Source organism: Aythya ferina, assembly GCF_964211825.1.
Source record: "Aythya ferina genome assembly, chromosome: 2".
NCBI classification, from domain to species: domain Eukaryota; kingdom Metazoa; phylum Chordata; class Aves; order Anseriformes; family Anatidae; genus Aythya; species Aythya ferina.
Window position 1 is genome coordinate 90,950,486 of NC_140297.1, and position 12,834 is coordinate 90,963,319.

Genomic DNA, 12,834 nt, shown 5'->3' on the forward strand with positions numbered 1-12,834 from the left:
AATACTGGAAAACGAAATGCTGCATGATGTATGCTTCGTTTTACTTGTCAGCTTCACTGTCATTAATAGTTAGCAACATTGCTAAAGGCACCTCTCAAGCATGATTTCGGTTTATCTCAGAACGAACCATGAGAGAGGATAAGATAACTTTTGTATGTTTTAGAAAAATTAGCTATTTTTTTAGTGAAGAAAAATACAACTTAACATAAAACTACAGACCAAACACTATTGTCCAAATGGTCATACCCAATTTCTCTTCTAGTCTGACATTAAATAAAATTACCATTAGAAATCTATTTTTTCAAAATAAGCATCTGTTTGATTTTATATCTCATTGTATTTAGTATTTTAAATTCTTCGGCATTATATTGTTGCAGAAATAAAATGTTGACTTCAAAGCTAGTCTTTATTTTTATTTTAACAGCTTTCAGAAAGTTATGGAGACTTCATTATGTCTTTAAGTGCCAAGACAGTTTGTAACACCATGTTTTTATAATCATTTCATCAGAGCTGAGTTAATTTGGCGCAGTTCTGTGTCAGTATCATTTTTTAATTTAAAGAGCTTCAAGGTGGTGTGCAGTCGCTTATTTGCACTAAGTGGGAACCAGACCAAGTTTTACATCAAATATGAATTCCAAATAGTCAGAGCTCTTGGTTTTTCACGCAAGGCTTCAGCGAAGCTTAGCAATGTTTGGCAAAAGTAGTGTCTTTGTTTCAGATTTTAAATGAAAGATTCATTTGGCAAGTACAAACATGGAATTTCTGTTTGGTTTCTTATGGTGGGATGTTCCTGGCGAAATGATAAAGCACATAAGAAGCATTTTGCTTTAACAGCAACGTTACTTGATTGTTGTAATTCACTCTGAAGGGTTAATAAAGTCATTGCCATGATCTCTTGCTGGACTGTACTCCAGTATTATTCTTCGGATTTACCAGTACTCTTTTCAGCGAAGAAAAGCTGATGGAGCAAAGAAAGTAATATTTGTACTGTGGAAGCACTTGACCTTAAAATAACCGTGTGCAAGTGTGTGTGTCTGTGTGTGTGTATATACACACATGCATATACCCATACAGATATAATTGACAGTCTGAAGGACTGCAGTTTAACTCTCTTGTAATGTATTTTCTGACAGATTTCTGTGGTGCCTTAAGTATTAGTTCTTGAGGTCATTAGAAACTTGTGAATTTTTGTGTAAAGTGCTGAAAGTCTCAGGGCAGACCTTATTGCTCTCTACAACTATCTGAAAGGAAGTTGTGGGGAGCTGGGGGTCGGCCTCTTCTCTCAGGTAACCAGTGATAGGACTAGAGGGAATGGCCTCAAGTTGCACCAGGGGAGGTTGAGGTTGGAAATGAGGAGACATTTCTTCTCAGAAAGAGCAGTCAGGCACTGGGACGGGTTGCCCAGGGAGGTGGTGGAGTTACCAACCCTGAGGGTGATTAAGGTTGAATGTGGTGCTTAGGGACGTGGTTTAGTGGGTGATACTGGTAGTAGGGTGATGGTTGGACTAGGTGATCTTGGAGGTCTTTTCCAACCTTAATGATTTTACGAAAAGACTCAAAGGCATACAGGAAGAGAATACAGTGAAATGTGGCACTTAGAAAATCAGCATCTGAAAACAAAAACATTGTGCTACCTGATCTTGATATTTTACAAGTGATAAAAATACACCTGCTTAAAACATTTAATTCAATCCTTATCAATTTTAAAAGCAGATAAATTAGGTTCAAGCACTATAATATGTGTAAACAGTGCTATGGCAATTTCTTGATACTAAAAAGGTTTATTTTACAAGACCTCTGATATGAGTAGACTTAATGTAAAGTAAGCATGTCTTAGAAACTATAAAAAAGTGCCTTGCAGTTTCAAAGCATAGCTTCAGTTTATGGTGATTGCATAATTTCACAATATGAATAAGATGGATAAGAATATGATGTAAAAAGAGCTACAAAGCATATTTCAACTATGTGAAAATCTGTAATCTTGTAAACCTACATGGCTTCCTAACATTCTGGAAAGTATTTTTAACCAATCTTTAATCAATCAATGCATTAGGTTTTCTAAAAAGCAGACCTTAAAAGATATTTTAAAGTATTAAGGAAGAAAGTCAGGTTTCTTTTAGGACATTTTTCCTCACTAAGTGTCATCTGACAAATGTGGGAGACCTCCCACTATCTTCCTTGAGGAGCCTAGATTCCCCTTTTGTGCTGCTACCAGAATATCAGACAATGCCGTTGCAAAATTCTCTTACAGAATTTTCTTCTATTGTTTAAAACAAAAAAAAATCATTAATCATTGAACAGCTGAGCTTTGTATAAAATGTTACATTGAACAGCTACGTAGGGGCTCTGGAAACATTAACTGGAAGGTGTTTGGATATACATAATCTTATCAGTGAATGAAATCAAATGTCACACACTTCAGCTGCTAAGGGGTCATCAATCATCCTTAGCTGAGTAGAAGGAGTTTTCTGTGTGTGCCTCATTGATCTCAAGGAAGGAGGCTGCTCCTTCCACTCTTGCGAGCATGACTGATGACTCCTCGGGGTCTGAAGTGGCGTGGCACTTGATTTAGGGGCTGCTGTCATCACTTGTAAAGCAGACTGCCACCTGTCCCCTCTTGGAGGGTCTCTTGATTAAGTCATGAAAAAGAGAGAAACCTCTGTTGCCTGTCTGCTTTAACTTCCTCAGGTAGGTAACATAATGCAAGAATATTGTTTAATCTGCTGCTTAGCTGCCATCAAAGAATATCCCTATTCTAAGAAGTTGCTTTGATTTCCCTAGAGAGGATTGTTCTAAAAAAATAAAAAATAAATAAAAAAATTGCTAAGAAAGTTTAAAACTTTTAAATCTTTTCATGAATGCATGAAGTATTTGTTGTCTACCTGCTACTATACTTTTATTTCTGTTTCTTGTTGGCTGGAATATACTGATTGAAATTTACCTTAACTGTGTCTAATAAACACTGATTTGACTCTAAGGAATCTCTACAAATCTAATAAGGCAACATTTGATTCTTATCTATAAGTTATTTCCTCAAGACTTCTTCCATATGCTACTGGATGGCTACTGGAGTAGCTATGCTGCTGATGCTGGATGTCTTAGGTGTCTGAGTATCTGTTGTTTCTCAGGTGTTGTTCCTTGAGAAGTCTTTGCATTCTTTGAAAAGACACACTCATACAAGTGTATAGTTGATGAACGGATGAACAAAACCTGAAGATATTTCAGGTTTCCTTCCCAATATCCTCAAGGTTCAAGTAATTCTTCATGTACTGGAACTGCATGTTTGGTATTCGAATATTGGTTTAATTTTCATGTGTTTTAATTTGAAACGTAATGAAAACTACTAAATTGAAACTTCTGATTTGCCCCTGTGTATTCTTCCAACTCTTCAGAAGAAACTGCAAAATGGCATACAATTTAAATCTGTCCCTTTATAAAGCAGGTGTGAGATAACATGTTACAGCTTCTTTGCTAATAGGAAATGCTGGCAAATGCTTATTTGTTTTGCTGGTGTTTTTAATGCAATACAAAATGTGAAGTTTTCTGGTTTTGTGGATCAACAGAATATTCATTTTCTGTATTGATGATGTTTCAGAAGAGAGACTCCTGGGGATTAATGGCTGTAAATAAAACATTACTTTTACTTATCAGCTTATTTATGCCAAGGTGGGAATCCATAATCAGCAATAGTTTGGACTGCATTTGAACTAGTTTAAATAGAAGATCAATTTTCTTTCTTTCCAAGATTAATGGCATAGTGTTATCACAGCTGTACATGTGATGAATTGGCAAGGTGGAAAGGCTGGAGCAGGGAAGTGAATAGGAGATGTGGAGTCAGTGCAGGGCAGGGGGTGAAAGCGGTGGCAGAGTCAGCGAGGGCTGCAAGGCAGCTGAAGTGCATTTGCAATCAACAGATAGCAAGAAGAAGGAGCTTTGGTTAAGGGACAAACTGGCTGCTTCTGCCACTGCCTTGGTTACCTCCACCAACTGATTGCAGTTTTGGGACATGGCAGTCTTGGGCACTCTTGTTCTTGCGGGACTCTCCTCCTAGTTGTGCTGGGGGAAGGTCAGCAAGGACAACAGCTGACCTTGCATCCTCAGCTTGGGATAGTTTCTGAGAAGAGCTGCCAAGCAGCAGAGAGTAAAAATACTTTGAGATGGGCTCTTCATGACAGCAGAAGACTCTCCTCCTCGCTGCCCCTGGGAGACGTGCTTGGTTCATGTTCTAAAAGTAGTGCCCTGCCTCAGAGCAGGTGTTTCATGGCTAAGATTTACCTGCTTAACCCCTGACTCATCCACATCGAGAAATGTTTCATAGATGCTTAAGTAACTTAGTTTTGAACAGCAACACAATCTTGAGGGACTCATAGCACTTGCACTGACGTGTGTATGTATATTCATGTGTATGTGTTTGGGATGATTTCTTTCCAGATTTGTTTGCAGTAGGTGACTTAGCTCTTAAAATGGACTGAAATAAACAGTGACAATTGAATTAGATACTATCAGGCACTTCTGGATTGGCAGTGTAATACTTTAATTATATCAATAATTCTGGAGTCCAAAGAACAAAACTATAGTTTAAAGTGTGGGAAAATAACTATAAATTATATCTTGGCGGTCCATGCTCCTTCAATCACTTCCTGACCGTGTTTACTCAGTTTTCAAGCCAAAATGAGCTTTTCTGACTGCAAGCATTGCAAGCCAATCTTGATCTATAAAATGCAACCTGTTGCTTAGCCAATAAAAAAAAGCTGGACTCCAGAAACGGCCTGGGATTTCTGTTTCTAATAGAGCACAGCATAACTCTTTTATTACTACATCATTGTAGTCTTGTCGATGGGAGCAATTATTTTGCTGGTAACTAGCAGATGTGGTGTGTACTGAAGGCAGGTAGCAATAGTTAAAAATATTCTCGTGGTGGCTTTATTGGGGGATATTTCTAATGTAGGCTCTGGGGTCGTGTTGCTAGCTAGGCAGCTGAAAGGGCCGAGAGGAACTAGCTGCTCATTATCCATTGCTACTGGGGCAGAGCACCCTATAAACGTTTTAAATTATATGGGGGGCCTGTGGATGTGAAGCCCTCAGGTAAGGGAAGTGCCTTCTGGCCGCAGCCAGGTGCTCCCACGTTGCTGGTACTGATGGGCTGTCAGGTTAGGGACCAGCTCTGGGTGGTTTTGCACGCATTGGGGTTTGCCAGAACCAGGGAATGAAAAAAAATAATAAAAGGAGATTTCTATTCTCTGTGCAATATTAGGAATGTGAAGGGTAGACTAAGGACCATCATTAATACTATCGTTAACAGTAAGAAACGCAGATTTTATTATTCTGCCTTTACTTGCTTGCTAACAGAGGAGGCTTTTTGCGTATGTTGGGCAGTAGTGCTGCATCTTTCTTGTGGCAGAGCACCAGATGTATTGTCATTTGAGATTTATATGAGCAAATGCTTGCAGTCGTGCATGCTTTGCTCTTTGACCTGCCTCCTTCCTCCCTCTCCTCACCAGTCAGCTGCTGTCCCTCTGCTGCTAATTTACATCCCCCAATGAATAAAGCCTAATCCCTAACCCTTAATCCTCCTAAAATCAGCTCAACTTTGTGATCCTATCTTGACTTTAAAGGAGATTTAAGGTTTTTCTTTTTTTCTATTTTTTTTTTAAGTCTGTCTGTCAGTTATTTGGACGCAGGGGGGAGTTCCAGTGAGTGGGCTGACATTTTAGTGATCCTATATTTTTCCTCTTTTTTTTTCTTTGTTCTTTTTTTTTTTTTAATTTAATTTATTTATTTTTCCACATTGAGCAGGAATCATCCAGAGTTTCTTTTTCACTTCTGCCCCCTTGCTATGCAGCATATATCCCTGGAAACAGAATCTGAAGAAAAGGGGTTTCCAAGGAGACATCGCTCTTACATGTTAGGGTGAGGACAGCACACTTTCCCAGCACACTATGTGATTGAGCACAGCTATGAATGAAGATTTCTCTAACTCCCCAGTCAAAAAGTAGGGATTTTTACCCCTGGAGCCAGTCAACATCTGAAGGGATCGTGCCCTTCTTGAAGGTCGGGCTCTGTGTCAGTGCACTGCCAGCATCCTGCCCCACAAAGTTTCAGAGTGCAGGGGAGGCTATTCCTTCTCTTTGAACCAGGTAGGGTTTAAATTTTTCCTTATGCTAAACCCAGGACAATTTGAATTATCATGATATTAAAAATGTGAATGCGGTATAACTTTGTGAAGTTGTCTTTTTTGGCAACTTTTCCTTTAAAGGCAAAATCAGAGGTGGCCTAAAGAACCAGAGTAAATCTCTCTTAAAAGGGATCTTGTGGAGTGACAGAGCAGCGAGGGAAGCTGCTCCACAGAGGGTGAAATGTGTGAACTCTGGGTTCATGCTTGGTGTGAGAGCAGGCTCCTCCGGTAAGACAAAGGTCAAAACTTTTTTTTCTTTTCCTATTTGTGCTTAGCAAGAAGATTCTTGTGCATGTGGCTAGTACCTTGGCTGCCTCTGCTCTTGTCACTTCTACGCTAACTTATTGCAACTTTCGCATTTTGGAAAGTTTGGTCGGTACAGAATGTGATTGCTGGCTCGCTAAAGAGCGTGTCATGTGGAGAGCACAGGCTGGGGAGTCCCACAGCTCCGTATTTAAATAAGTGAACTTTATGAAATGTGCGATGTCTAATTTTGTAGCAGAAACAGCAGAGACTCATACAGCATACAATTAAATATGGGAATGCTCAGGCAACCAAAAACAATGGGATAGTTTGTGAAAGGAAGGAAAAAACATAAAAATGACGTCCCCTTTGGTGGAAATCTCATAGACAAGCATCTTGTTACGATTCCTTGGAAAGACAGTGCATTGCACAGCTGTTAGCCATGTAGAAGGGAAATATGCATGTGCATATCCAAGTGTGATTATTCAGTTACTAATCCAGTTTCCCCAAATACTTGGAATAGAGCTTTCACCAGTGGTTGTTAGCTAAACCAAAAAAAAAGTTTTACTTGAGAAACTGTGTTCCAAAACCTTGATTCTTATTAGAAATCGAATCAATTTTTTTTGTGGAGGGAAAAAAAAAGAAATCATGCTTTGGGTAAAACTTTTCAAACATATGGTTCACAGAAATAGCAGGCTTCAGGAAGATTTATCTGTAACAGTACATAAACAATTTATCTTTGTACATGTAAGCTGCACGTCAGATAAGATGCATTCGTGCAAAGTGGTGTTCCTTGAGAAAAGCCCCAAGTCTTCATCTCTGGATAAGACCCTACAAAACTTCATTAGAGATGTACCCAGTGGTGCAGAGGCAGGAGAACAAGTAGGACTGCAGGAAATCTTGGCTGCTCTTCTTTGCATTAGTGGCATCTGAGAGTGCTGGAGACTCCTTAACCACAGGGTTTATGGGGTTGTTTCTGATAGCTAGACTCTTGTACAGGTAAAAGTATGATTTGTGCATTTTTTCAGTCATTGGTGTGATAAGCAAGCTTTAAACTTACCAGTTTGAATATATTTAACATTTTTTTCATCGTTTGTTGGTGTAAAACAGTTCTGTGACACAGCAACATACATGACCTTGTATTTTTTTGCTTTTTTTTCCTTCCTTCCAAGATGCCTAAACAACGGAAAAGACAGGATCCATTCCAAATTTGTGAATGAAAGTGTAAAATACCCAGTTCTGTGAGGGAGGCCACCAGTATCTTTTCATAAAGACTTTAAGTAGCTCGTCTTTGTTCCGCTGCTCAATCTTTATGGCCGCAGGAGCTTAGTAGGAAGCCTAGAGAGCTTTAACCGTGTTTTGCTGCTTTTCTCATCAGTGCTCTAATGCCTCCTGATTAGGGGCTCATAAATCTTTGCAATATTAGTGGAGGAGTCCATTTCCATAGCAAATGACACCCTTTCCCTGCCTCCTTTTAGCCGTTATCACACGTATGCGGCAGCTACTTGTCCATATCGTTGTCACACGCTGCATGTTCTGTACAATGAATGCTCTCTTCCTGGAAACCCGAGCCTCCTACCCCTGCTAGAGGGTAGCCTTTCCTCTTGAGGTCACCTAACTTGGCAAGTCAGTGAGTTAATGGGTCCGAAAAGATTATCCTAGCACAAAATTGATGTAAACATTCCCCTTTCAATTTAGAATATATGGGCCTGGGTTCCTTTCATCTTTCTGTGCACATTCCAGATGTTTGCTTCTTTCCTCTCATCGTATATACATGATGGGATAGATAATGTACTGAGTTCAAATTTATGTCTAGAGCGTGATGTGTTTGTGCTCTGCTTCATTACACCTTCTTTTTCCCTTTTATTTGGGGAAGGAGAAGTACCTTAAAAGCCTTTTTTAATTCAGGTTTGATTTGTTTATTCAGTGCTTTCCAAAAGCAGTCTGGTTAAAGTCCCTCATCCCCTTCATTTCCTCTGCAGTTCTCCTGCAATATATCTCGTTTCAGTCAAGGATGACTCTATGCTGCAGCAGTTTACTCCTTCGGCTGCTTTGAAAAAGTTCCAGAAGGCACAGCTCACCATTTTCTTTTTGAATGTCCTTGTTTTGTGTGTGTGGTTTTTTTTTTTTTTTAAATAATAATTAAAAAATAAATAAATAGTCACCAACATAAAGCAGATCTTCAGCATGGGGTATTTTGGGAACTAGATGCTGCTTTTTCCCCAGGTCATATCCTAACGTGCATTCAGTGTTAAAGATCATGGGGAACATCTTAAAGTTGTAAAGGGTTTCAATTTTTCTTTCACTGCATGTCAGCAGCCCTTAATTGCTGTGTGCTGTTAAAACTTTACTTTCATTCTTAGTTTTGATCTGAAGTTCTCTGCAGCTGGACTACTTTTAACTTCTCTGTGCGTAGAGATAACTTGTTTAGTATCTTCTGATTATTTATTTATTTATTTTTCAGAAATGAAAACATTAAGTCTACTAACATCTACTAACAAATACCAGAACCTGCAGACCATGGTTACTCCTCCTCCTCCTTCCCACTTATCCGGTCTTGTATATTTGATTGTGGGTCAGTCCTGGAGGAGGATGCTTATTTTTTGTTTATTTTTAAACTTATTTTTAAACTTTGACTCAAGGATATGCCACACGCTTCTCTGATCTTGATGCAAAATCAAGATGTCTACTAAAATATCAATAAAATATATTTGAAGAACTAGGAAGTTCTGGGGCTTTCCTTCACTCTGTGTACATCTGCCCTTTCTGTCTCTTGCCTTTGTTCCCACTACTGCCCACTCTCTTTGTAGGGTAAATCTGGCAACTTTTCCTCTTTAGTTTAGTGGCGGGGAGTTTTTAAGCACCGACCTTGGCCTACAATGTAACTTACTTTCCAAGCGCTGTGAATGCCATGCAAAGTCCTTGTTGAATTTCCACCGAGTTTAGAATTAGCGCGTCTTAACCCTGAAAGTACTTGACTGTAAGCTTAGCCAACGTATTCCAGGGAAATCTTCCTCTCCTTTGAGTTTCATGAGAAATAATTTTGAAAAATTTAGGACAACAAGATTTTCATTGAGTAAAACAAACGTATAGAAAGGGATTTGAGGGAAAGAGCAATTGCCTGGCTCTGAGGGGTGGGAAGTCCTCTGGGCTCCCCTAGGTATGGCTGTGCCTCCCTGGCCCAGTCATTTTATTTTATTTTTTTACATTGTGTTTTTGAATTTTGTCATCACTTGTTGCACAAACTAGTTTGGGATGAATTGCTTTAGCATGAAGTCTTCTTTGTGATGGTGTTTGGTTAGGGCCCTGCTGCCTGGAGGAGGCAGCCGCAGGCCTGAGTGTCCCAACTGGCCAGGCCCCTTCCTGGGCCCTCTCCCGTGCATCGGGACGTGCTGCTTGGGTTGGCACTGTGGCCACGGGTTTGGTGGCCCTGCTCTTCAGCCCTGTGCCTGCCACAAGTCCCCTGCTGTAGAGAGGTCCTTTCCTCGGAGCGAACACCTCATTTAGCTCCTCACCCCTGTGAAACCAAAGGGAAGGCCCCACTGTTGCTGTGGGGTGGATATTTGCATGCACCTGTAAAACACTATTAAGTAAAACAGAGGAATTCAGAATATAATTAATGTCTTCTGTGTTAATAAGCTGATCCTCTGCATACTCTTTCTCTGCTATTGTGGTAGGCCCATTGTGTTTTGAGTTTGGCAAATTGATAGATGGAGGAAATCTGTCATCTTCATGAAATTCTGTGCTTGCATATATAATGCCTGGTCCGACATGGGAGTTTGTAAACATCGTGGCTCTTCAGAAAATGTTATCAAGGCATTTATCTATAGAAAGAAAAACATAATCCGCTCAAATAATAGAAGTCACAAATAAATAAAATTTAGAGCTCAATTGTGGATTTAATCTTATTGATTTTGGGGGGTTTATAGTATACTTTTGCAAAGATGTGGAGAATGATTGATTGTATGCTTAATTTTATCTACTTTTTAAAGAATAAATAACCTTTATCATTGTAAACTTTGTCTATATACATTAACGTACAGTGTATATTTAAATTGTTTTAATAAATTTCACCATTAAATAGATTTTTCTCATGATTTCTAAACTTCTGATGACTTGTTAGGTCACCTTACAAATATCCCTGTATCAGCTCTAGTGAAAGAAGAAAATTCATACAGAATAAATTGCAGGGCTAGAATTTTCATTGAATGAATTCGTTAAGGGACTTGATTATTTTATTTCACTTGGCAGCTTTGAAAGTGTATGCAGTGAATTCAGCAATTGCTCAAAATGAAACTATCTAATATCTGGATCTTGGCTTCTCAGGGCCGCATTATTGGAAATGTGAATTTCTATATAATGCGCATTTATATATAAAAATAATTATATTAAAAATAATCCAAAGAGGGATTCAGCAACAATGATGATTTTCTCCACAGAGTAGTTCAGTTTCATCAATATTTCAAATTGTTTTCAAACAATTTGTGTAGCTAATTCATGAAGTGCTGTTTAATCAAGTCTTTAATAGCCTCCTGTTTGTCTTCATGAGCCTCTGTAAGATGAGAAGCCAAGCTTTAGATACAGTGTTCTATATTCCCTTGGCGTCTTTTTCAGTGTTTAGCTCCTGGTATGTGATATGGTGTCATTCTGCTGCACTAAGGAGTATTTGCTTTTATATTAAGTATTTTCCATCATAATGTGAGAATCCATGAGCGTTCTCTTGTTTAACAGTATAATTTCCCATTGTAAATATAACAAGTATCACAGAGTGAAAAATATAATATGTTGTAATAAAAAATAACTCTAAAAATTTTGTATGCACTTCAAATACTGAAACTGTAGTGATGCTATGGCATAGTGGTGGCTTTCTCTTGCTGATACTGACACTCTAAGGCTTTCAGGATGTCTGTTTATAAAATATGAAGAGATTATAATATCAGGTAGCATGTCTGCAAGCATTTAATGAAAAATCCAAAGTCAAATGTTTTACTGGTATTAATCTTCTTCAGTTGACCTAAATGTAAACGCTTGGTTTTTATCACTTTGTATCGTGTATTTAATTCTGATTTCAATATGTCTTGTATATGACATCTTCCACATAAACTCGCTTAAATCATCTGAAAATACAGTCAGTGTTGCAGGCATACATTTGACTTTGTTGTGATATATCCTATCTATTTGTCTTCCAGAATTCTAACATAGCTTTTCCTTTCTTCTGTGGCAGGATGACAAGGACTTGGTTCATGAATTTGTTGTCGCTGAAGGCCTGACTTGCTTAATCAAAGTGGGAGCAGAGGCAGACCAGAACTATCAGAACTACATCCTGAGAGGTATGAGAAATGTGTCTGAAAGGTGTTTTTATTGCTGTGAAGCTCTCACAGGTCGCTACAACTCGCAGCATGTTGGAAACGTACCCCTCTGGTCCAGAGTCTTGCAGATGTAGGAAAATTAAGGTGGGATTAATGCTCACTGCTGATCAGGATGAAATGGAAAAATAAAATACTGATATTCTCTCTGTTGTCCAGCTTTTCATTTCAATTATATTGAAAAGCCCTAATTCTAAGAAAGAAAAGGCATTCTAGAGCTTGCACTGGATAATTGTAAATGTCAAAGGTCACAAAGCAACATAACTTTGTGGAATGGGATTAGTAGCTAGTCACATGAGAGGGAATAAACAGCGAGACAGTCATATTTTAAGGTAAGTTGGCTGGAAGCAGTTTCAGCTATCTGATATTTTGGAGCTAAATAGGTAATCAGAGGACTGTGTTCTGTTCTTTGCACTTAAAAAGACAACTGGCAAAGGTAGAATTTGGGGAGTGATGTGGAAAGAGTCGTACTGAATTAGAAAGCTGACTTACTGTATAGTGTTCCTGCATGCATATCATGTGTGCCTGCATGCAATTTTTATTTAGCAAGGAAACCCAGTCTGCAAATCAGGAGAGTTCCTTCAGTGTTTTGAAAGGTTATGACTGAGGGCAGAGCAGTCATAACAAGGGATCCATACTGGTGGGTGATCTCATAGTCAATAGAGAGCACTAATGGATGCATAACTGTGGTGGATTGCTCATCTGAATTTTCTTAGACTGACGTACAAAGCTGTCCCTGAAAATGTCAGTTTGATATATTTAGCTGACAACACTCAATCTGCAAATTGTGGAGTAAAATATGAAAATAGAAAAAGATTTTTCGAAGAACCAGAAGTGCTAAGTTACTGAAAGCAAGAATTCAAATAGTAAGTGTGGTTTTGTGCAAAGAACTTGAAGGCTGTACAAATATCAGCTTTTGGGATTGGATAAGACACCAAATCAGTACCACAGAAATTATGTTCTATGTCAGTAGTTGTGCAGTGATGTAAATGTAATTGAATAGTAGCTTGCGTATAGTCAGAAGTAAGACTGTTAACCACAACGCAAGTA

General features: G+C 38.7%; 1 protein-coding gene across 9 annotated transcripts in view; it reads left to right on the plus strand.

Annotated features, from left to right (window-relative positions):
- The window catches only part of FHOD3 (formin homology 2 domain containing 3), a 394,706-nt gene that overhangs the window by 192,332 nt on the left and 189,540 nt on the right, over nt 1-12,834 (plus strand). For all 9 annotated transcript variants that reach the window (XM_084510276.1, XM_084510270.1, XM_084510271.1 and 6 more), the window contains exon 5: nt 11,643-11,748. In XM_084510276.1, the coding sequence (XP_084366402.1) occupies nt 11,643-11,748 (106 nt within the window). The remainder of the gene's footprint in view (nt 1-11,642; nt 11,749-12,834) is intronic.